The sequence below is a fragment of the Natator depressus genome, chromosome 1, assembly GCF_965152275.1.
Source record: "Natator depressus isolate rNatDep1 chromosome 1, rNatDep2.hap1, whole genome shotgun sequence".
Taxonomy (NCBI): Eukaryota; Metazoa; Chordata; order Testudines; family Cheloniidae; genus Natator; species Natator depressus.
The window spans coordinates 156209932-156229947 of NC_134234.1; the positions used below are offsets into that span (position 1 = coordinate 156209932).

Below are 20016 nucleotides of genomic sequence, written 5' to 3' on the forward strand. Positions count from 1 at the left end.
AGCGGGGCAAGCCCCAGACCCTACTTCCCAGCTGAAGCTAGAGGGCCGGATTAAAATGTCTGGAGGGCTGGATGTGGCCCCCGGGCCGTAGTTTGCCCACCCCTGTGCTATGAGGCCATGTAAGAAGATAAGGGGAAGCAACACACCTGTCCCCAGTATGGCCATGTAGGACCTACTTGGATCATGACTCTGGTGCAGGAAGGAAACACAGGAGCTGCATGCTCCATACTCCCCTTGATCCACAGTTGCAAGGGGATGGGAAGTTTCCTATTGGCTATATAATTACTGTCCACATCACTAAACTAAAAAATGCTTCAAGTTATTGAAGACAAATTTGTAAGCATTTCACAATTTCCATTTTAGGAAGGGCTGGGCGGTTTAAAACTTGATTGATCACGGTTTAGTACTTACATGTGATAAATTGGAAATATTTAATCATAGAACACTTGGTAGTTAAAGTTGTCAGACTTGATTTTGAAGTTGTATCTCCCCGTCTTTCGTTGGTATTGAAAAACCAAAAGGGCCGCCGCTCCCAGCACAAAAACAAACACAGCAATTACGATAAGGATGATGAACCCTACTCCTAGCACAGGTGCCTTCTCACTTTTGGCATCTAGAGAAAGAACAAGGGAAAGGTTTGAATCCCTGGAATCTGTTCATGCATTAAGAAGCCAACTGAGTGTTACAATCTTGCATGCAATTTAGGATGCATCAAGTAGCCCAACGCAGTGGTAAGAGCACGGGACTCTGATACATTGATTCGGTCCTCTTGGAAGGGTTATTCTCATGGCAATGTCTGTGAGTTAGAGCAAATCCTGACTTTAGATACCTGTGCAGAACCACTACTGACTGTGATAGGATAAATGTACTCAAATTGGTATGGAGGATGTGGCTCTAGGCATTTTCTGTTAAAATAATAATAGCGATATATACATTTCTGAGCTACTGCCCTAGCTTCAGCATAACCCTGTAGGCAGAATGTTCTTTGATTTTAGTCATGTCGTTCATGTGCAGTAATTAAGCATATTTGTAAAATTAATATGTTTACGTCATGTGAGATACAATTCATATTACTGGGGGGCAAGTACTAGTTAATGCCATGATGGGCAATAACTGCACTTAAAAAGAACATTCAGCGTCATGTTCAGATGGGGTGTAGAGTAGTGAGCAAGGTCTAGCTTGTACACCAACTCCTCCCTGCTCCCCCCCCCGCCCCCGGCACTCAGTCTCCATTTGATTGACTTTTGGCCACCCCACCCATTTCTAAGGGGTCTAATTAGCCAAGGAACCACAAGAGGTGTAAATTAGACTGATCTCCACCCTAGTTTACACCTTATTCCAGTTCTTCAATATGTAAATTGTGCCAACTTTTCCTCCTTTACAGCATCAATAAAGTGGGTGGAAGGGAGCATAACAGACCTAACTTATATCACCTTACATAGCACATCTCTGAATTTGGCCCTCAGAGCCTAACATATTGTGCTCTAGAAGGAATCTAGTCGAAGCACTGTACAAAAGCTGATTGCAGTATAAGACTTGAGCAGACTCAGAACATTGCCGTTCAAATGCCCATTACTCTGTGCAATTAATTCCACCTCCTCACTAGCACAAAGAGTTGCACAGAACATGCCCCCACCCCCACCAGTGTATGACCTTTGCTGCATCGCAACAAGCAGAGACTGGCCCATAAGATACCAGTAATTGCTACCCGGCTTCAACTGACCATCCCATTTCTCAGCCAAGGGGGTTTATGCCGTACAAGGAAGGTTTTCAAGTTCACCCATCAGTAAAACAGAATCTGTTAAATAATTAGCTTGGGTAACTTTTTTGTAGCCATCTACTCATTACTCACCAGTGGCTCTGCACAGAGGCCCCCAGGATGATCTGTGTGTGGCAATAATTTCACCACTTTTCAGGGATCGAATATCTCGGCAGCTCTGTAACAATTACAAGACCCTGATCATTTATAATATAAACGTATGTAATATATATGAAGTCTTGTAATGACTCCTCTAAAGAACGAGGAATTTTTGCTGATTTAGTGAAGGCAGTACCCAGGACCAGAGCTTTTTTTTATTTCCCAACGCTAACCTTTGGTACATTATAACAAACCGAAAAAGATCAGGGAACAGTACCGGGAAAAAGTATCCGCTTATCAGAACACTGAAAAGAAACCTCTGTGAACAGACCCTTGGGACAAAGCTAGTTGTGTTGAGTCTATTTAAAAAAAAAAAAAGGCTACAGGAGAATGTCTACCAAAATTTTCTTTAAGCAATACAGTGTGTGTACTACTAAGTTTTCTCCAGCACTCTTAGGGCATGTAAGAAGGATCTGCAAAATAAGCCAAAGCACACTACACGGCCTTCAGCATCCTTTCTTAACAGCATTCCTCATTATATTATTATTAACGAGTATTATTATTACTATTATTATGAATCATAATAATTTGTATTGTGTTGCCACCTGAAGGCCTCAGTCAGGATCAGTGCTCCATTGTGTTTACATGTAATAAGACGATCCCTCTCCTGAAAAGTTTACAGTCTAGTTTGAAGCAAGATGCAACCTGTGAACTTAATAAACAAAAAGGAAGAAATGGACAGTAGGGGTAAGTAAGGGCTTGTTTACATGGGACAGTTTTACCAGTTATACTGGCATAACTGGATCACTATAGTTATACTGGCATAACTCCACTTGTTGGTACGCTTATTCCAGTATAACAGGGGCTTTCTCCTGCCTACCTTGAAACCTTTCCAAAGCCACATAAATGAAACAAACAAACACCAAAAAGCCACTCTTGTTCTAGAATTAGAGTATCCACATGGGTTGTTGTACAGGAATAACTATATCAGTTTAAGTTCACATCTTAGCAACAGGTATAACTTTCCTGTGTAGACAAGCCCTAAAATAAGAACATGTGGTTACATAGGTAGCTATTGTGCAATTTCATGGTTCCGAATCATTGTAATATTTTTTGTTCCGATTTGTTATTGTGCTGCTGGCTGTGCCTGATGTTACTGTCCTGACTTTGTCCTACTACATTTTTCTCCCAATCTACTCTTTTCTGTTCCAGATTTAAGAGAGCCAAGACTCATCTACCAAAAAACTGGGGAGCGACAAGGACAGATGAAAGAACAGGCGAGTTCCAATCTTTTGGGCAATAATCCAGGCCTCAGATCAGCTCTGAAGCGAGCAAATGTTTCTGGAGGCAAAAGGTAGGTCAAGTATGAGGCTATAGTGAGCCTTCACTTTCATGCTTCCCTAACTCGTGCTCTCACTTAAGTCACGTTGTATTAGATGACGCCTTGCTATCCAGCCCACATAAGGAGCAGCACTGGAATAGGGCAGGGACCAAACCTGGACTTAGAGTCACAGTTGAATCCTTGCTTTTCCCTTGCTCCATGGGGTGCTTACCCTTTTCCTGTCATAGCTCTATTCCCCTGGGTGCCAGCTGACGCATGGTGGGGGAAGAGCCCAGGCTTCACCTGCTCCCCGCCCACCTGCTTGTGGCAGCTGCTCTTCCTCGCTGCACAGGGCCTGGAGATGTGGAGCCCCACAGAGGAGAAAGAGGGCTCCTTATTCCCCTCACTCCCATGGAGGGACATGCAGCCAGGCTGACAAATAATCCCACAATAAAGCAGATTGGAGCGCAGGACTGGGTCTCCAATAGTAGACCAATTTCCCAGTGGCTCTTTGTGACCCTTCATCCACCCTCACTCTGGCATTCCGAGTGGTTCCCAGTGCCCTAGGCACTCTCTGGGCATCCCCAGTGGTTTTCAAGTGCCTGTCACATCACTGTTCTACTTTCTTGAGGGCTCCACTCCCCCAACAACTCCTCTGGTTTCCCAAAAGTTCCTCTCACTGGATTTGCCGGATGTGTTCTAGTGCCTTCTGTGCTTATCATTTTAATTTAAATCCAATAAAAATATACTAAACTCACTACATTTTCATACGGGATACATTTTGCTTGGGATAAGGGATGATACAGTTTTCCTCTTTAATAAAGTTTCTAAATCCTACAAGAAAGATGTAAAAGGGGTCCAAGTGATTAATTGCTGTATCGTGCTAGACATTAATTTAGAATCAGCTACAAACTGGGGCCTAATTTTGATCTCACTTGCAAACCAGGAGCAACTCCAGTGAAGTCAATGAAATTACATCAGCATAAAACCAGTGTAAATGAGATCAGAATATGGTCCTCAATTAACATACTCTCTACCCCAATCTATATAATTAAAGATGTTAAAATCAGATCTATCACTATTCCTTGTAGCTTCTACTAGACCCTTGCTCAGCGCATTGATGTTAACTTTTACTCTTTGTTTGTAGTCCTTCAGCCAATTTTCTATCCATGCGATAGTGCTCATATTCAAGCCAATGTGAACTAAATATGCAAGTAATATTTTGAGAGGCATTGGACTGAATGCTTTGCTAAATCAAGATACATTACATCTACTGCATTCTTTTTATGCATTAACTCTGCAATGGGATTAAAAAAAAACAGCCATACAAATTAGAGATGGAGACATTCTATTAGGTCATCTAGTGCATCCATACCCAGTACTTTAAACTGGACCTGTCTGAGTCTCAGTTCATTAGATTGCCTGTTATACTAAACACAGGATATTACAGAAACAAAGAAGCTGAAGACAGAAGAAAGCTAGTTGATCTTCTAGTCCATCCATCGTTGGCCAATGCAGGATTGTTCTCTACACTGCATTTTTAAGGCTTTGCCCAGCCTAGTTTGTCTGGCATTACCTGTGCTTTATAAAGGCACACAGCGCTAAAGACATTGGGTTGAGAATTGGGAGACCTGGTTCTATTTCAGGCTCTGCTGCTGACCAGCTGAGTGACCTTGGGCAAGTCATATCCTCCCTCTGTGCCTCTGCTTCCTCTCTGTAAAATGGGGACGGTGACATGTACCCCTTGTGGGACACTGAGATCCAGGAATGAAACATGCTCTATTCTAACTAAGTATGTTTGTCTTACATTCATGCTCCTTGATGCTCATGATTCCATTGTCCTCTAGATGTTGATCCAAATTCAGTCCTGGTATGAATAGATGCAACTTTGCCTTCATCATCTTAGTGTTTGTTCAATTATGTTATTAGGAATTGAAGTTATATGGTTTGAATACTTACTTAAATATGGGTTTTGCGGTACTTTAAACATTCAAAATTATATTAGTGTCAAACCTAGAGCCCTCCTTCCATCTGTCACTCAAATTTCCTGTTCCTCTTTTCCTTTTTCCCTGGACAAAGCTCTGTAACCTGAGACAGGAAAAGGTTTTCTTGCTCCTGCTATCCATTCCTGATCTTCTAGGAGGGGTCATTTGATTTATACTGGGACCAAGTTGAGCAATTTACAGCAGGAGGGAACTATTAAATAATGGACAACTACCTAATGAAAACACTGTGTCACCACAGAGAAGATCTTTAGCCAAAAAAAAAAAAGAAAAAAAAATCCTTTTATCTACAGTAAAAAGAGAGCCCTAATTTATCTTGTCTTCACAAGCAACATATTAAAGTGCAGTTTACATACCTGGAATTAAAAAGAGATAATGTGATCATCTTTGAATGTAGTCAGAAGATAATATCATGGGTGCCCAACTTTACCAGATACGGTTCACTACATTTTTTTAAGTGCTTTTGAAAAGGTGCTGGGTTGACAGCCCTAGAAACCAGGGAACTTGGGCAACAACAGTATAAATTTCCTCACACTGTGCCTAAGCCATGATCAGGGAAAATAATTACTGGGCAAGAAAAGACAGAGCGGTCTCCTTGATAATTCCAACTTTGGCTTTTCTGATGAGACTGCATCCTTACCAGCTAGTTGACCGTTTTTTATTCTGTGGAACCTGTCCACTAGGATTTGTATTGAGATCACCTGCTCCTTTCACAAAGGCCATCAGATGGTACTTTTTTTCCAGTCACTCCCAGAGCCATCCGATTTTTTATTTATTTTCCATGCTTCAGCTGAAGCATAGGGAATGGAAAGAGAAATAAAGACTGAGGCTTACTTGTGACTATATTATTTCCCCACTTCACACTGCTGCAAGTTGAAAAATGAAGGAAAATGGAGAAGAGAAGTTTACAGGATACCATCACCTTTCGGAAACATATTATCCCTTCATTTTCCAGTTAGAGCACTGTCTGTCATATGTCACATAGAAAGTTAAATTTAAGGAGCAAACCCCTTACCGTCCTACAGGTGCTTTCAGGGGTTTCCACACAAATACGAATTTTGCAGTGTAGGTAAACCACAGAGTGGTTGATAAAGGAAAAGATTTTCAGCTTCAACTGAGCTTTTCTTGAATTTCCATTTTCAATAATGGTGGTGTAGGTCTCTGGGACTGGGCAGCTAAAAGAGAATAGGAAGACACACAAAATAACTAAAGTTATAGATGCTATACCCCAGTAACGGCACCTTGTAGTTCCGTTTATAAGCGTCCGCCGAAAATCCTTATCTAGGTATTCCATAGAGTATTCTCCAGCACAGACACTGGTGGCAGTGTGCCTTGTCCCTAGGATAGAACACCACTGCACACAAAAGCCTGGGTAGCTAAGTACACTGGGGATTCAGAGGTGAGTATTTAGTGAGATTCTTCAACTTCAGCACTGGAGAAAAAACAAACTGAAGTCTGAGATGACTGAAGCCCGAAGATGAACTTGGTGTCACACAACACTGACTATTTTACACACAATACAGTAGTTTGACAAAGTAAACTGAAGACCAGTCATGCCCAGAGCACCATTTGAGATGGGTTCAAATGTCCTGCTACAGGTAAGAATTAATTCTGACTTTTGGAAGGGTGATGCTGGTGAAGGAATCCCATTCTTCAGAAATTAAATAGGATTTTTTAGTATTTTCTTTTCAGCTCCGAAAGTGAGGTTCTACTTTAAAAGCTGTCTTTGTAATCATATATCATAGGTTCTCCATTGTTATTGTTTCTTCACTATTTCCATATCAGATGGGCCTAAGTTACTATTAAATATTTTCATTCAAACTGCCACCCCTCCAAAATGAACCTGGACTTTGAGGGTACATCTCCACTGTAATAAAAGACCCATGGCATGGCCAAGGCTTGCCCAAGTCAGATGACTTGGGCTGGCAGGGCTCAGGCTGCAGGGCTAAAAATGGCAGTGTAGACATTCGGGCTTGGACTGGAGTCCAGATGCTGAAAGTTTAGGAGGCAGGTGAGTCTCAGAGCCTGGGATCCAGCCCGAGCCCAAATGTCAATGCTTCTATTTTTAGCCCTGCAGCCGGAGCCCTACAAGGCCAAATCAACTTAGTTGAGCTCTGAGACTCAGTGCCGCAGGATTTTTATTGCAGTGTAGATGTACCCTGAGTGTCACCTAGGGCTCTCTCCTCCTTTCTCATGTGCCTCACCAGTAACAAAGGTACTGCAAGCCAGGTGAGTTCCTCAGTTTCACTTATTCAACCACTGTCTTCAAATTATGTCCTAGTAGCCTATTCTGCTTCACAAATCAGGCTACCATACTCTGCTTCATAAGAAGATTCTGGGTGTTCTTCAAGGATCACCCCATATAGAGCATATAGCAATAATCTAACTTCAAGGCCATAAAGGCATGCATGCCTTTGGTAATGGCTGCATCAGAAAGAAATGGCTGCACATAGATTTTTTTTTTTTTTTTTAAAAAGCACATGCACTGTTGACTACCAAAGCCACGTACGCCTCCAGGACCAATCGGAAATCAAAGAGTAGACCTACACTGAATATCTCCTTTACAAATATTAGGGGGAGGCAACAGCCCCCCCCCCGCCTCCCAGACTCTCTTTTAGAATGTCTGAAGTTAAATATTTGGCTTTGAAAAGAACAAGGACTCCTTGAGGGCATGTAAAAAGTACAATAAAAAGATAGGGTATTAATAGCCATCTTTGGCTCATGGAAAGGTTCCTCAAGCTCAGGGACTACATTGCTAGACAGCTTGCACATGCCTATGTCATTTCTAACACGTGTGTGCTATACCTGTTGTTAATAAAAGCAAATGATAGAGGATCCACTGGATTACTAGATGGAGTTGCCCAGCACTCAGTGATGACCACCTTGAGCTTGCTGTCTCCTTTTTGAATTCCCACCTCAATCAGTATATCATCACTGGCAGAGACACTGAAATTTTTGGGGATTGAAGAGTTTCCAACAAACAATTGCATCTCAGTTATAAAATATCCAGATCCATGTAAATCCTCAAAAAAGGTATAAACCCTGAAAAGACAATAAGCCGCTTTTAAAGATCATAGATTTGATTATAGTGTTTTTAACAGGTCACATATACAATTCCTGTTTCTCTAGCACATGTGCACTACAGTAGTGAGGAAAAATCTGCAGTCCAGCATATTGTTAGGATTTCAAGAGGAAAGGGTGGTTGCTTGCTGCAATCCAGACCCGTAGGGTAGTGTGGAAGAAGGCATGGAGAAGACTCTGGGAGGCTACAAAGGTGGAAGTTACTGGCAGTATGAGCAGACAGCGTAGTGATGACAGTGATTTAAAGTGGGAACAGGAGTATACCGCCAAAGCGCCGAACAAGAAGCTTGAGCCTGATGCAGAAAACAAGAGGAAGCCAGTGAAGAGATTTGAAGAGGGAGTGATGGGGTCAGAACAGTAAATGAGCAAGACTTTTTGATGCAGCTTTTTGGACACACAGCAAGAGAGTGGGCATGGGGGGAGGGGAGAATCATGGAGGCCAGAGGAGGTGATTGAAGTAATCAAGGCAAGAGATGACCAAGGTCCAGATGAGCAGTTTTGTTGTAGGAATGGAGAGGAAAGGATAGGTTTTGGAGCTGTACAGGAAAGAAAGTGAGAGGATTTGGTGACGGCCTGGGTGTGGTGGAAAGAAAGAGAGAAGTGGTCCATCTGAGGAAGGGATGCGGCTCATTGGCAAGACAATGTGAAGAAGTCTGGGCTATCATTTCTTGTGCGCTGCCCATTCTATAGATATAAACAGAGGATCTCACTCTATAGTGCTGGTAACCTGGAGCCTTCCGCAAGAACGAAATTTGCATTACATATTTTCAAAGGTCATCAAGTAAGTTGGTGGATTTTAAAAATCATCATCATCTTCATCATAATGCATAGTGATTACACAGCACTGTACATTCATTCATTCCCAGAGGCAGTTATTTTGCTGATGGGGAATACGACTTGCCCACGACCACCCAACCAGTGACACAGCTGGGATTGCAGCACAGGAATTTCTGATTCCCAAACTTGTGCACATGCCACTAGAATAAACCTTAGAAGACTACACTTCCCGCCCCCCACTCCATCCACACACATACACACACACACAGAACGCCATACATTAGAACTGGAAGTTGGGTGAGTTTTTATTTACCCTTCTGCATCGTATCCAGATGAAGTCAAGAGATCATTCTGAAACACACAATGGATTGGAATGACAATCTTCAAGTTGTGGATAACTCGCTGAGAGGAGATGTCATTCTGAAGTATTGTTTTCACAATAGTGTTGGTCTTATTCTGGAACAGAAAAAGGAGAGAGAGATACTTTATCAACCTTTATGTTTCAGAGAACACCTTAGTCCCACTAGTCAGCTACCTCTGGTAATTTTAAGTAATACCTCAGGAATTCTGTATACAACTGGCCAATAAAACCCAAACCATCAGCATCTACTAGCTTTGTCATTGTGGGGCTAGCAAATGAAAACAAGTTTGCTGTTCTCATCTTAGTACGCATTGTTCACTGGTCCATAAAACATCCATACCATTTGTATGACCAGGGCTTTTTACTCCACATTGTCCCCTGTCTAGACCAGTGGTTCTCAAACTTATTTGATCAGGCCCCATTTCTTTGGGTCTGTAGTCGTTTATTCCCCCCTCCCAAGTACATATACCACCACCAGGATCTGAAGGCAGAGCAGAGAGCAGCGGCTGTTGGCCGGGTGCCCAGCCCTGAAGGCAGAGCAGAGAGCAACAGCAGCACAGAAGTACGGGTGGCAATGTGAAAAATGATAGCTATCACTTTTCACAGCAGATTTAGCTCCCGATTGCCGCCCTTATTTCTGCACTGCTGCTGCCACCCTGGGGCAGACAGCTGCAGATATGCCACCCCAGTGCTAACAGCCAGAGCCCCACTGCCTCCAGGTGAGGGATTGGGGGGGGAGGAGAGGGGATGGGAGGGGAAGGAGAGCCTGAGCCCAGGCGGTGGGGCTTCAGCTGTCAGCCCGGGGGGGTGGGCCTCTGGCTGTCCCCTTTATACCCACCTCCACAGCTCTGCACAGCCCTTCTACACTAGTCCCACCTCCTGGGGCTGAGAGCCACAGATCTTCAAAAATAAATAAATAAATACATACATAAAAACGCACAGCTCGCGCTTCCCTTGACACCTTCCCACGCCTCCCTTGGGAGGCCCGCCCCATAGTTTGAGAACCACTGAGTCTAGACCAATCAGTTCAGTCTTGCTTGGGTTACTTATGCATTTACATATTATATGAAACTTATTTCAGTCAGACCCCAAATTTTAAATATGCCACAGCTCTGTGTACTGGCAGTGAGAAGTTAACAGAAGAAACGGGAGGGAACAACACTGCAGGCTGTTGGACCCCCCCAAAGGCTAGCAAATGGGTTTGATTGTGGGGGGTGCAATGAGGGTTTTGGTGTTGAGGATACAATCTTTACTTCCCACCTCCTTACTCCCCAGGTCGAAGTGGAGGTGATTTTACTTTGGGAATTGAAAGTGGGATTGAATTCTTTGTTCACCATTTCAGGAAACACCTGACGGCAACAGACTGCGCCCCCCAAGCCCAATCACTGCCACTGCACTCTCCAGTGACAAGTACATTATCCAGGTGTTCCTTCATCTGTTCAGGTGACTTACACTTTGTACTTCAGTTCCACATTCGTTCCACGCTGTCCACAGCACCACACGAGTGTCGTTGCTGAAGCGCACGTTGCAGTGAGGCTCCCCAAGATAGAGTGCAGATTCTGGGATAGATTCCTGCTGCAGAAATATCTTCTGAATGGCAATGACAATCTTCTCAATCTCACAGAACACTCTCACTGCATCCTTGAAGGATACCCCATGGGAAGATTTAGTGAGTGGCGAGGTAGTGACGTGTGGTGAGCTATGGGCATTCAACACAGATGCTGTGGAAGCATGTGGCATTGCGGTGCTAGAAAACATAGCATCCTCTTTAGCTTTGGTTTTAGCAGCAGATGAATCCTCTGTGGCAGGTGAAGACACATGAGCTGAAGTATGTGGACGTGTAACAGGTAAAGCTGTGCTGCCTACCTGTTTGCCATGTGCAGTGGTAGGACCATGGCTAAGAGGAAATGCTATGGAGCAACAAAAATAAAGGGATTGTAAATTACAGATTCAAATCTGATTTCTTAAGAATAGTCAAATAAAAAAAACCCTTATCAGGAAACTTTCAGTCACTGGTAGAAGAACTGCTGCTCTTCTTTCTTAACTGGTCATGTGTAATTACCTCAAAATACACCATTGCTTTTTTCTTAATTAAAAATAAAGACACCGGCAAGAAAAGACCAAAGATTCCATTTCTTTCTGGCTGCAATAATTTACACACTCACAATGTGTGTGTGTGATCCCAGTGTCTCTTGGGGGCCAGATTTTCAAAATAGCTCACCTCCCATTTAGGCATCAAAATAAGTGGCCATAAGGGTAACAATAGGAGATACTGGATGCAGAACACTTTTGAAAATCAGGCCCTTATTTTTGTCCCTAAATGAGAGCTGAGCTCTTTGTAAAATGTGGCTCCAGCTGTGAGTGCTGGGCACATGAAAATCTGACCCTGGCCTGAGTTTTTTGGAGAATCTGTCTCTGCAGCACAATAGTATTACAGCAGGTAGGTACCGTCTATAGATGTATGTAAGGAGCTTTACTGAGGAAGTTAGCAAATGTATGTCAGTAGGAGTTTTTTACTGGGGATAGGGAGGGATGAAAGAGAAGGAAACTGGGGGAGGTCGGAGGGGGATAGTCTGGGTACTGAACACAAAACTCCTTTCCCTCAGCCCCTTTTCTATCACAGGTTTTTGGGTTACCTGTTAGATTGCCCTACGATACTTTAATGATACCCACAGCCCTACTCTGCACCCATCTTTGATTTTAGAGGGAACCAACGTAATGGTCTACATTCACATAACTAATACTGGGTTTGTTTTGAATAGTGTGGATCCTATTATGCAATATTTTACTGAATTATATGCACGAATAGCATGCATTTGCCAATCCAAATTTTTTAAAAAATATATTTTCTAGGAAACCATCTTCATGTCTTCTGAGAACGTCCTAAATTGAAAAATTACTGATCTCATGGCAGGAAAAAGGATCCGGGAGCTATTTCAGAAATGTCTTTCCCAAATCCTTATAATCACAGTGCTAAGAAAATGTCCTGATTTACTGAAACCTAACAAAGATAGGCATGTATTTACAATACTTGAGATTTCAGCCAATACACAGAGTTAATCACTATGGTTACAAAAACAAATACAATCCATAGAAAAGTGGTTCAAAAGAACTGAGAAACTGAAAGACCTGTTTTAGGTGAACAAATAAATTATTTGAGGAAAGGTGGCAGGAGTTGAATGCATTAACTAAAGACAAATCAATGAGTTATAACATCGGTATTTATCCATACTATAATGCATAACATAAACTGCTTCCACTCTGATTTAGTCTCTTATCTTCTATCTCTGATGTCCCTTCTATTACTGCTCATGAAAGAAAATAACTGGTACTCTCAACAATTCCGTTTACCTTTAAGGGGGAAAATGAGAAAAGAGAAATCATTGTTAAAAGAAAAAAAATAAAAGAATGAACTGGGCCCATTAACTGTTCATACAGTAAACTTCTATGATAAAGCAAAAGTATAATAAATGCAATTAAATATAACAGAAATATGCAAAATACACTAAAATATACATATTTTTCAGTAGCATGTGGTTGAGCCAAAGTCATCCCTAGTATACCTCCATGGACCGCAGTGCAGTTCCACCAGAAGTAGATGTAACTAAATGATTTTATGAAGACTCCATCATTATAATTTAAAATAAATCACTAGGTAATGAAAAACAATATTGCCTTCACAGTTTCTCCCAGGTCTCTCTGAATCGAGATCAGCAAATCCTTCATTACAGCTGCATTGATAGCTCCCATATGTGTTGTGGCATGATGCATCCGAGGAACAGTCATCTTCTTCTCTTTCGCACTCATCATAATCTGTTGGGGTTTGGAGTTTTGGGTTTTTTATTAAAAAAAAAGAGAGAGAGCATTACTGGCATTGTGATTATTCCTTAACTGGAACTACCATCATGGTACCCAGGACACTAGTTCTCATTGCCAGCATCATGGCGCCAACATGTGTGTTGTTTATCTGGGAGATTGTAACACACACAGTCCGGAAGCTGCTGATGCTAGCAGAGCAAGAATACTCAGTGCGTGGAAGGTCAGAATTAGCAAGAGCCTCCAGTGGCACTGCTGGCAGCTGATAATGGGAGGGCAGATCCCCTCAACCCCTTCCCCTCGGCACACCCAATTAATTCTCCCATCCCCCAAACTGATAGCTGTCACAAAGGACTACTCCCAAACAGTCTCTTCCATCCTACAGACTCAACACTCTTAAGAGGGAAGAGGGTGGTTGGTAATTTAAAGAATATTTGGAGCTGGTTGAAAAACAGGCCAAAAAGTTTGGGAAAGTTTCATCAAATTGTTTTCCCATTCTTTGGCCAAAATTTAGAATTTCAAGGACAAATATTTGTTACAAATTTCAATTTTTGTACAGGTTCTACTCAGGATTGTGCATAAATGGAAACAGGCACAGGTGGGTTTCAAATTTCCCACTTGTTACTCTCACTAATCTGCATACTAACCACACCCCTAGAGGTGGCTCGTGTTAACTCTGTCCCTGAAACCCCTCAGACTAATGCCAGTTTCAGGGGGCATATATATCCCTGTCCTCACTGAGGTGCTACCATGATATGGGCATTCTTTTATTATTAATGAGACACGTGTTGCTGGCTGCGGTGAAGATGGAGAAAATGCACCGCCATGTGGTCAACAGCATGGATTTCTGTGCCTTATGTAAATCAGACTCTGTGCCATAGGAGAACATGTATTTTGTTTTTACATGCAGGAGATTCAAAACGAGTGTTCACAGCCGAAAATGGGCACTAAAAATCCAAATAGATATAGAAATATCCAACCTGCACTCAGCTTTTGTAGGCTTGCGGTGCACTACTTTCAGAGAAGAAACACTAAGGGCCATCTACCGCAGGGTGCAGATTGAATGTAGCTGAGAGTATCAGAAGTGTGGAATTGCTGAAGACCATTATGAACAACTCAGTAAGAGTGTGTAGGCAGAACATATCTCAGTAAGAACCAGAGTTGGAGAAGGATGTCTTTAGGAAGGAGCAAAGAAAGTTACAAGAGACTGTGGTTCATTTATTCTAACCAAATGAAAGATGGGGGCAAAGAATAACAGATTGACCTTTTCTAATTACTTTGGGGCAGATTTTGCCACTTCTACTCACATGAGGAGCACTTTACTCCTCAAGTAGTCCCATTGAAATGTGAGTAAGGCTGCTAGAATCTGTCCCTTAGAAAACAATAACCTGATGAACGCTATGTAGCATGGCTTTATAAAGGACACAGAATGTCTGACAAAACCGATAGCCTTCTTTGATAAACGATTGTAAGTGTGGCAGGCAAGGAGAATGCACCAGATGGAATAAATCTATTTTAGTAAAGTTTTCCATACTGTCCTGCCTGCAATTCTAATTGAGAGGTTAGAACAACATTATTTGGATAAGCATGTTGTGGTGTAGATACAAAACTTGCTGATGTGTCATCAACAGAAGGATTAGAAATGATTTTATACAGAGACATCAATTTGAGGAGCTGTATAAAAAAGGATTCTACTGCAGTCAATCAATGGACCAGTTTTATTTATCTTCTTTATCAATGATCTGTAAGAAGAAGGAAACTGTACAATAACTAGTGGCCCTAGTTAAACCAAACTGAGGGTCTACATCTGAGCCCTGCTACACCACACATCTCACTGTATCTTTTGAAGTTCTCTGAAAGAGCTCATGGGATGAACTGGCAGAAGTGCTAAGGAAAAGATCATGGGTTTTCATCCAGCACTTTCACAGAAGCTGTACTCTCAAAATCACAAACAAAATGACAGGTTTTATCCTGTTGCTAGTTTTGAAAAATTACAGTGATATAAAACTGCACCTTACCACGTATGGAGATGCTGTTGTTGTCAACTGTAAAATAGGAACTATTTTTAAAGACATCCTGAAAATCTGTGGAAAGGTGGTGGATATCCAAGTCTTTTGCAGTCAGTAAATCGAAACCTACCACTATGCTTCCATTAGTAATACTGGTTATCAGCATTTTTATCAAACCAAGATCCATTTCCTGAAGAAACTTAAGAGGCAGAGATTTCCGTACCTGTGATCAAAATATAATGCATGTGAATATGGGCAGAAGTATGAATTAAATTATATGCTGTGAAGATGACTCAGAATGCCCAAACATTATGCATAACTACCGTGCTTCATGTTCAGGACAGACAGCAGAAAATGGGCTTTTATTTAACTACTGAATTTTCTGAATACCACTGTTTGGCTTAAATATGTATTTAACGGTGAATATAAAACACAGGAATGATTCAGCTCAGGGCATACACAGGAGGAGATAGGCACAGATATTGACAGGGGTCCCTGGTAACACTTAGCCTGCCAAGGAGAGAGATTCCACTGGTGCAATTCAGCCTCAATATTCCCTCCATCATGGGGCTTTTAAGGAGCCAGTGCAGCCCAATACTAAGAGGCTTTGGCTATGGAGGCAGCATGGGCAGAGTGGACTCAGGATGCCCAGATTCTGTGCATCTCTGCAGCAGTATCTGCCAACAATCTCCTATGGAACTTCAACCCTATCTTATAGCTGCTCCTGCAGCACAAATCCTACGTGAATGTAGCAGCCATACCACCCCCTGCCCTCCCCCAGGGTGGATCTCCACAGAGGGCAAGCCTGGTAAGTTCCTCTACGTATTACGAGTAAATCTGGCCTCCATCTGTACCCAGTGATCAAATCAAAGGGGAAATAGAAAAACAGTTTCTCATGCTTTCAGGGTCTCCACGCAGCCTCAGCCCAGACTAACTGAAAAATGTTTCACAGGAGTCTTCCATGGGGAGACTTGCACTGTCGCTGCAGATCCTAACTGCCAGCCGGACACACGTCCCAGGCTCCCACATTTCCCTGACAGCCTCGTGGCCAGGCCAGAAAATAACTAAAACAATCTGAAAGTGAATATTTAGCCTCAGAGCACTATAATTAGGGCAGTTGATAATGACTAATGATAATAAACACTTAATTGATATGCAGATGTACTGGAATTTATATTGGACTGAAAAGAGACAATACAGCCTTTCCCAGTGACTACTGAACCTCCACAATCACTAGGCTATAGCAACAACCTTTTGTACTACTTTGGACAGAAGGAAGGTCTCGTCTCCACAGGATTGGAATTCATAGTTCTACTTCTGGCTGGGCTGCTGATTTGATGCACGTGTTTGGACAAGCTGTTCCACCTTTCTGTGCCTTAGCTTCCCTAGATATACCACGCAGGATAATATTGGCCTGTCTCTCAAGCTCTCGATAGGCTGTGAGGCTGAAAATTACGTCACTTTGAATAGCACATTGAGATCATTGGATGGAAAGCACTATGTAAACGCAATGCGTTAATACTGATACTGCCACATGGTTAAAGAGTTTAAACACCAGTAATGAGAGAGAGCGGACAATACATCCTATTTATTTCCTCTATTAATTTAGATGCAAATTGAGATGACCCATCCCAACCACACTGAGTTCCAGAGGAGAAGCCTACAACAATAATACAGAGTTTCTGAGAGAGGCCGTAAGTTTTGTGCTGAGGAAACTGGTAAAACTACTATCCATCACATAACTTTAAATACAATGATACGAAAGTCAGCTAGTTTGATAACATTTTATGTATCTATCAGATTTAAAACCATGCACAATATATGTACAAAGGATGTGCAGAACAAATATGGGAGAGAAATACTGTACACTGTTGACACAGCCTTATCTCTCTTTAAAGTTTGACTGCTGAGTAAACTGCTGTTTCTATCTGCCTGTCAGACACTTCTAATATGCCACCAGTGTAATATCTAGATGCACTGAATTTTTCCATAAAGGACTCTGTTCTCCTCTTGTCCTTGCTTCAGAAACTGCTAGTAGTATCCCTGGTGTTTCTTTTCCCCTCCTGTATTCTTTTCTGGTTTTGACCATCACTTGCTTTGTCATGTCTGAATTCAGACTGTGAGCTCTCAGTGGCACTTATTTGTGTCGGTGAATCCTGGATATTTTTCACATTTGGAAATAAACAACTTACACCAACATTTTCAAACCTGAATACCCAAAATTAGGCTTCGCATTCCACAGTGAGGTACCTTGTAATAATCAGTTCTCTATTGTTATTATTTATTTCACAGTAGCAAATGTGGAAAGAAGCTCATAGCCCCACTGTGCTAGGTGCTGTGCAAACAGAGCGAGACACAGTCCCTAATTCAATGAGCTTACACTCTAAGACAACAAGACAGACAAATGCTGGGACAAACCTAAGACATGCACTGTCCTCCTGATGTACGCACATCACTCCCATTAGCTTCAAATGAGAACGCCAAGAGGAGGAAATATCCCAAGTTGTAGAACTTGAGATTTCATTGCTTCAGAGGGGTGATTACCCTGCTTGTGCACATCTACTCCTGCCAGCTCTCCTCAAGCTAGCACGAGTATGACTAGCAATGTAGCTGCAGTAGCACGAGTAGTGGCAGTGGAGGCATGGTTGAGTTGTGCTGACTACTGAACTACCAGTTTCAGGTGGGATTGTACTTGGCATGGTTAAGCCAAGCCTCTGCTGCTACTGTCCATGCAACCATGGCTGCACTGCTATTTAGAATCACGCTAACTCGGGGGAATCACCCCTCTAACTCATAGTGTAGACAGTCTCAAAATAATAATTCTTGCCCTTTGCTTGCAAGATCCTCTATTTAAATTCCCTCATTCCTATATCATAGAATCATAGAACTGGAAGGGACCTCTAGAGGTCATCTAGTCCAGTCCCCTGCACTCATGGCAGGACTAAGTATTATCTAGACAGTCCCTGACAGGTGTTTGTCTAACCTGCTCTTAAAAACCTCCAATGATGGAGATTCCACAACCTCCCTAGGCAATTTGTTCCAGAGCTTAACTACTCTGACAGTTAGGAAGTTTTTCCTAATGTTCAGCCTAAACCTCCCTTGCTGCAATTTAAGCCCATTGCTTCTTGTCCTATTCTCAGAGGTTAAGGAGAACAATTTTTCCTCCCTCCTCCTTGTAACAACCTTTTACATACTTAAAAACTGTTATCATGTCCCCTCTCAAGTCTTCTCTTTTCCAGATTAAACAAACCCAATCTTTTCAATTTTCCCTCATAGGTCATGTTTTCTACACCTTCAATCAATTTGTCCATATCCTTCCTGAAATGTGGTGCCCAGAACTGGACACAATACTCCAGTTGAGGCCTCATCAGTGCGGAGTAGAGCAAAAGAATTACTTCTCGTGTCTTGCTTACAACACTCCTGCTAATACATCCCAGAATGATGTTCACTTTTTTTGCAACAGTGTTACACTGATGGCTCATATTTAGCTTGTGGTCCACTATGACCCCCAGATCCCTTTCTGCAGTACTCCTTCCAAGGCAGTCATTTCCCATTTTGTATGTGTGCAACTGATTGTTCCTTCCTAAGTGGAGTACTTCGCATTTGTCCTTATTGAATTTCATCCTATTTACTTCAGACCATTCTCCAGTTTGTCCAGATCATTTTGAATTTTAATCCAATCCTCCAAAGCACTTGCAACCCCTCCCATCTTGGTATCGTCCACAAACTTTATAAGTGTACTCTCTATGCCATTATCTAAATCATTGATGAAGATATTGAGCAGAATCGGACCCAGAACTGATCCCTGCAGGACCCCACTCATTATGTCCTTCCAGCATGACTATGAACCACTGATAACTAACCACTTTTGCACCCACCTTATGGTAGCTCCATCTAGGCTGCATTTCCCTAGTTTGTTTATGAGAAGGTCATGCGAGACAGTATCAAAAGCCTTACTAAGGTCAAGATATACCACATATACCACTTCCCTTCTATCCACAAGACTTGTTACCCTGTCAAAGAAAGCTATCAGGTTGGTTTGACACAATTTGTTCTCAAATCGTGTCAAACCATCAAGCTCTCAAGTGAGCAGCATTTCATAGATCAATGTTTACGAGGTAGACAAAGAGCAGCTTTGCTATTTTCAGGCTATTTCTCCATTAAGGGCTATATTGGGAAAGGCACGGCCACGAGTAAGTGGTTCAGGACAGCCACAATTCCTTCCCCACTCCCCCTTGCTCCTGGGCCAGGGGAGTAAACTGACATATTTTACAGGGTGCAGCTTCTCCCCTCCCATTAGTCCAGCTCTGCTCTCCAATGCATTAAGGGTAGAGACAGGCTTCATCCATTCCCCACCTACTTGCTCTTGGAAGGAATATCCATGGTGCCACACCAGACCTGGTCTCAAAATCCAAGAAACTCTTACTTGGCCAAACAGTGGGGTGGGGCCTTTCTGCCCTTTACTTTGAAACATCATGAAAGATAAGGCAAAAATCTAGCCTTAAGTTTTCATCTTTCATAATTGTTCTCTGAATTACAGTAATTAAGTATGTCTGCAATCTTCCCTTTGACTTTCCTCAGCATTCACCAATATTCCCTTCTCACAGTTAGCTTTGTTTTGTGGACTCCATTTTAATGGAGGTTTTATTTTAATTTTATTTTATTTTATTCAGAGCTAAGCACCCGGAAAACATCATGGTTATGTTCACATTATAGTTAGCCACATCACAGTTAGCCACTAGGTGACACTACTGGCCTCGCTCTTCAGGTTACTGCATGATTTAACAATG

General features: G+C 42.2%; 1 protein-coding gene across 1 annotated transcript in view; it reads right to left on the bottom strand.

Moving 5' to 3' along the window:
- Positions 1-431: 431 nt before the first annotated feature.
- The window catches only part of UMODL1 (uromodulin like 1), a 62559-nt gene continuing 42974 nt past the window's right edge, over positions 432-20016 (bottom strand). Inside the window, exons 13-20 of the mRNA XM_074969523.1 lie at positions 15236-15449; positions 13077-13214; positions 10854-11311; positions 9354-9496; positions 7988-8224; positions 6198-6357; positions 1853-1937; positions 432-613 (exon numbers count right to left, since the gene is read on the bottom strand). Of these exons, the coding sequence (XP_074825624.1) occupies positions 432-613; positions 1853-1937; positions 6198-6357; positions 7988-8224; positions 9354-9496; positions 10854-11311; positions 13077-13214; positions 15236-15449 (1617 nt within the window). The remainder of the gene's footprint in view (positions 614-1852; positions 1938-6197; positions 6358-7987; positions 8225-9353; positions 9497-10853; positions 11312-13076; positions 13215-15235; positions 15450-20016) is intronic.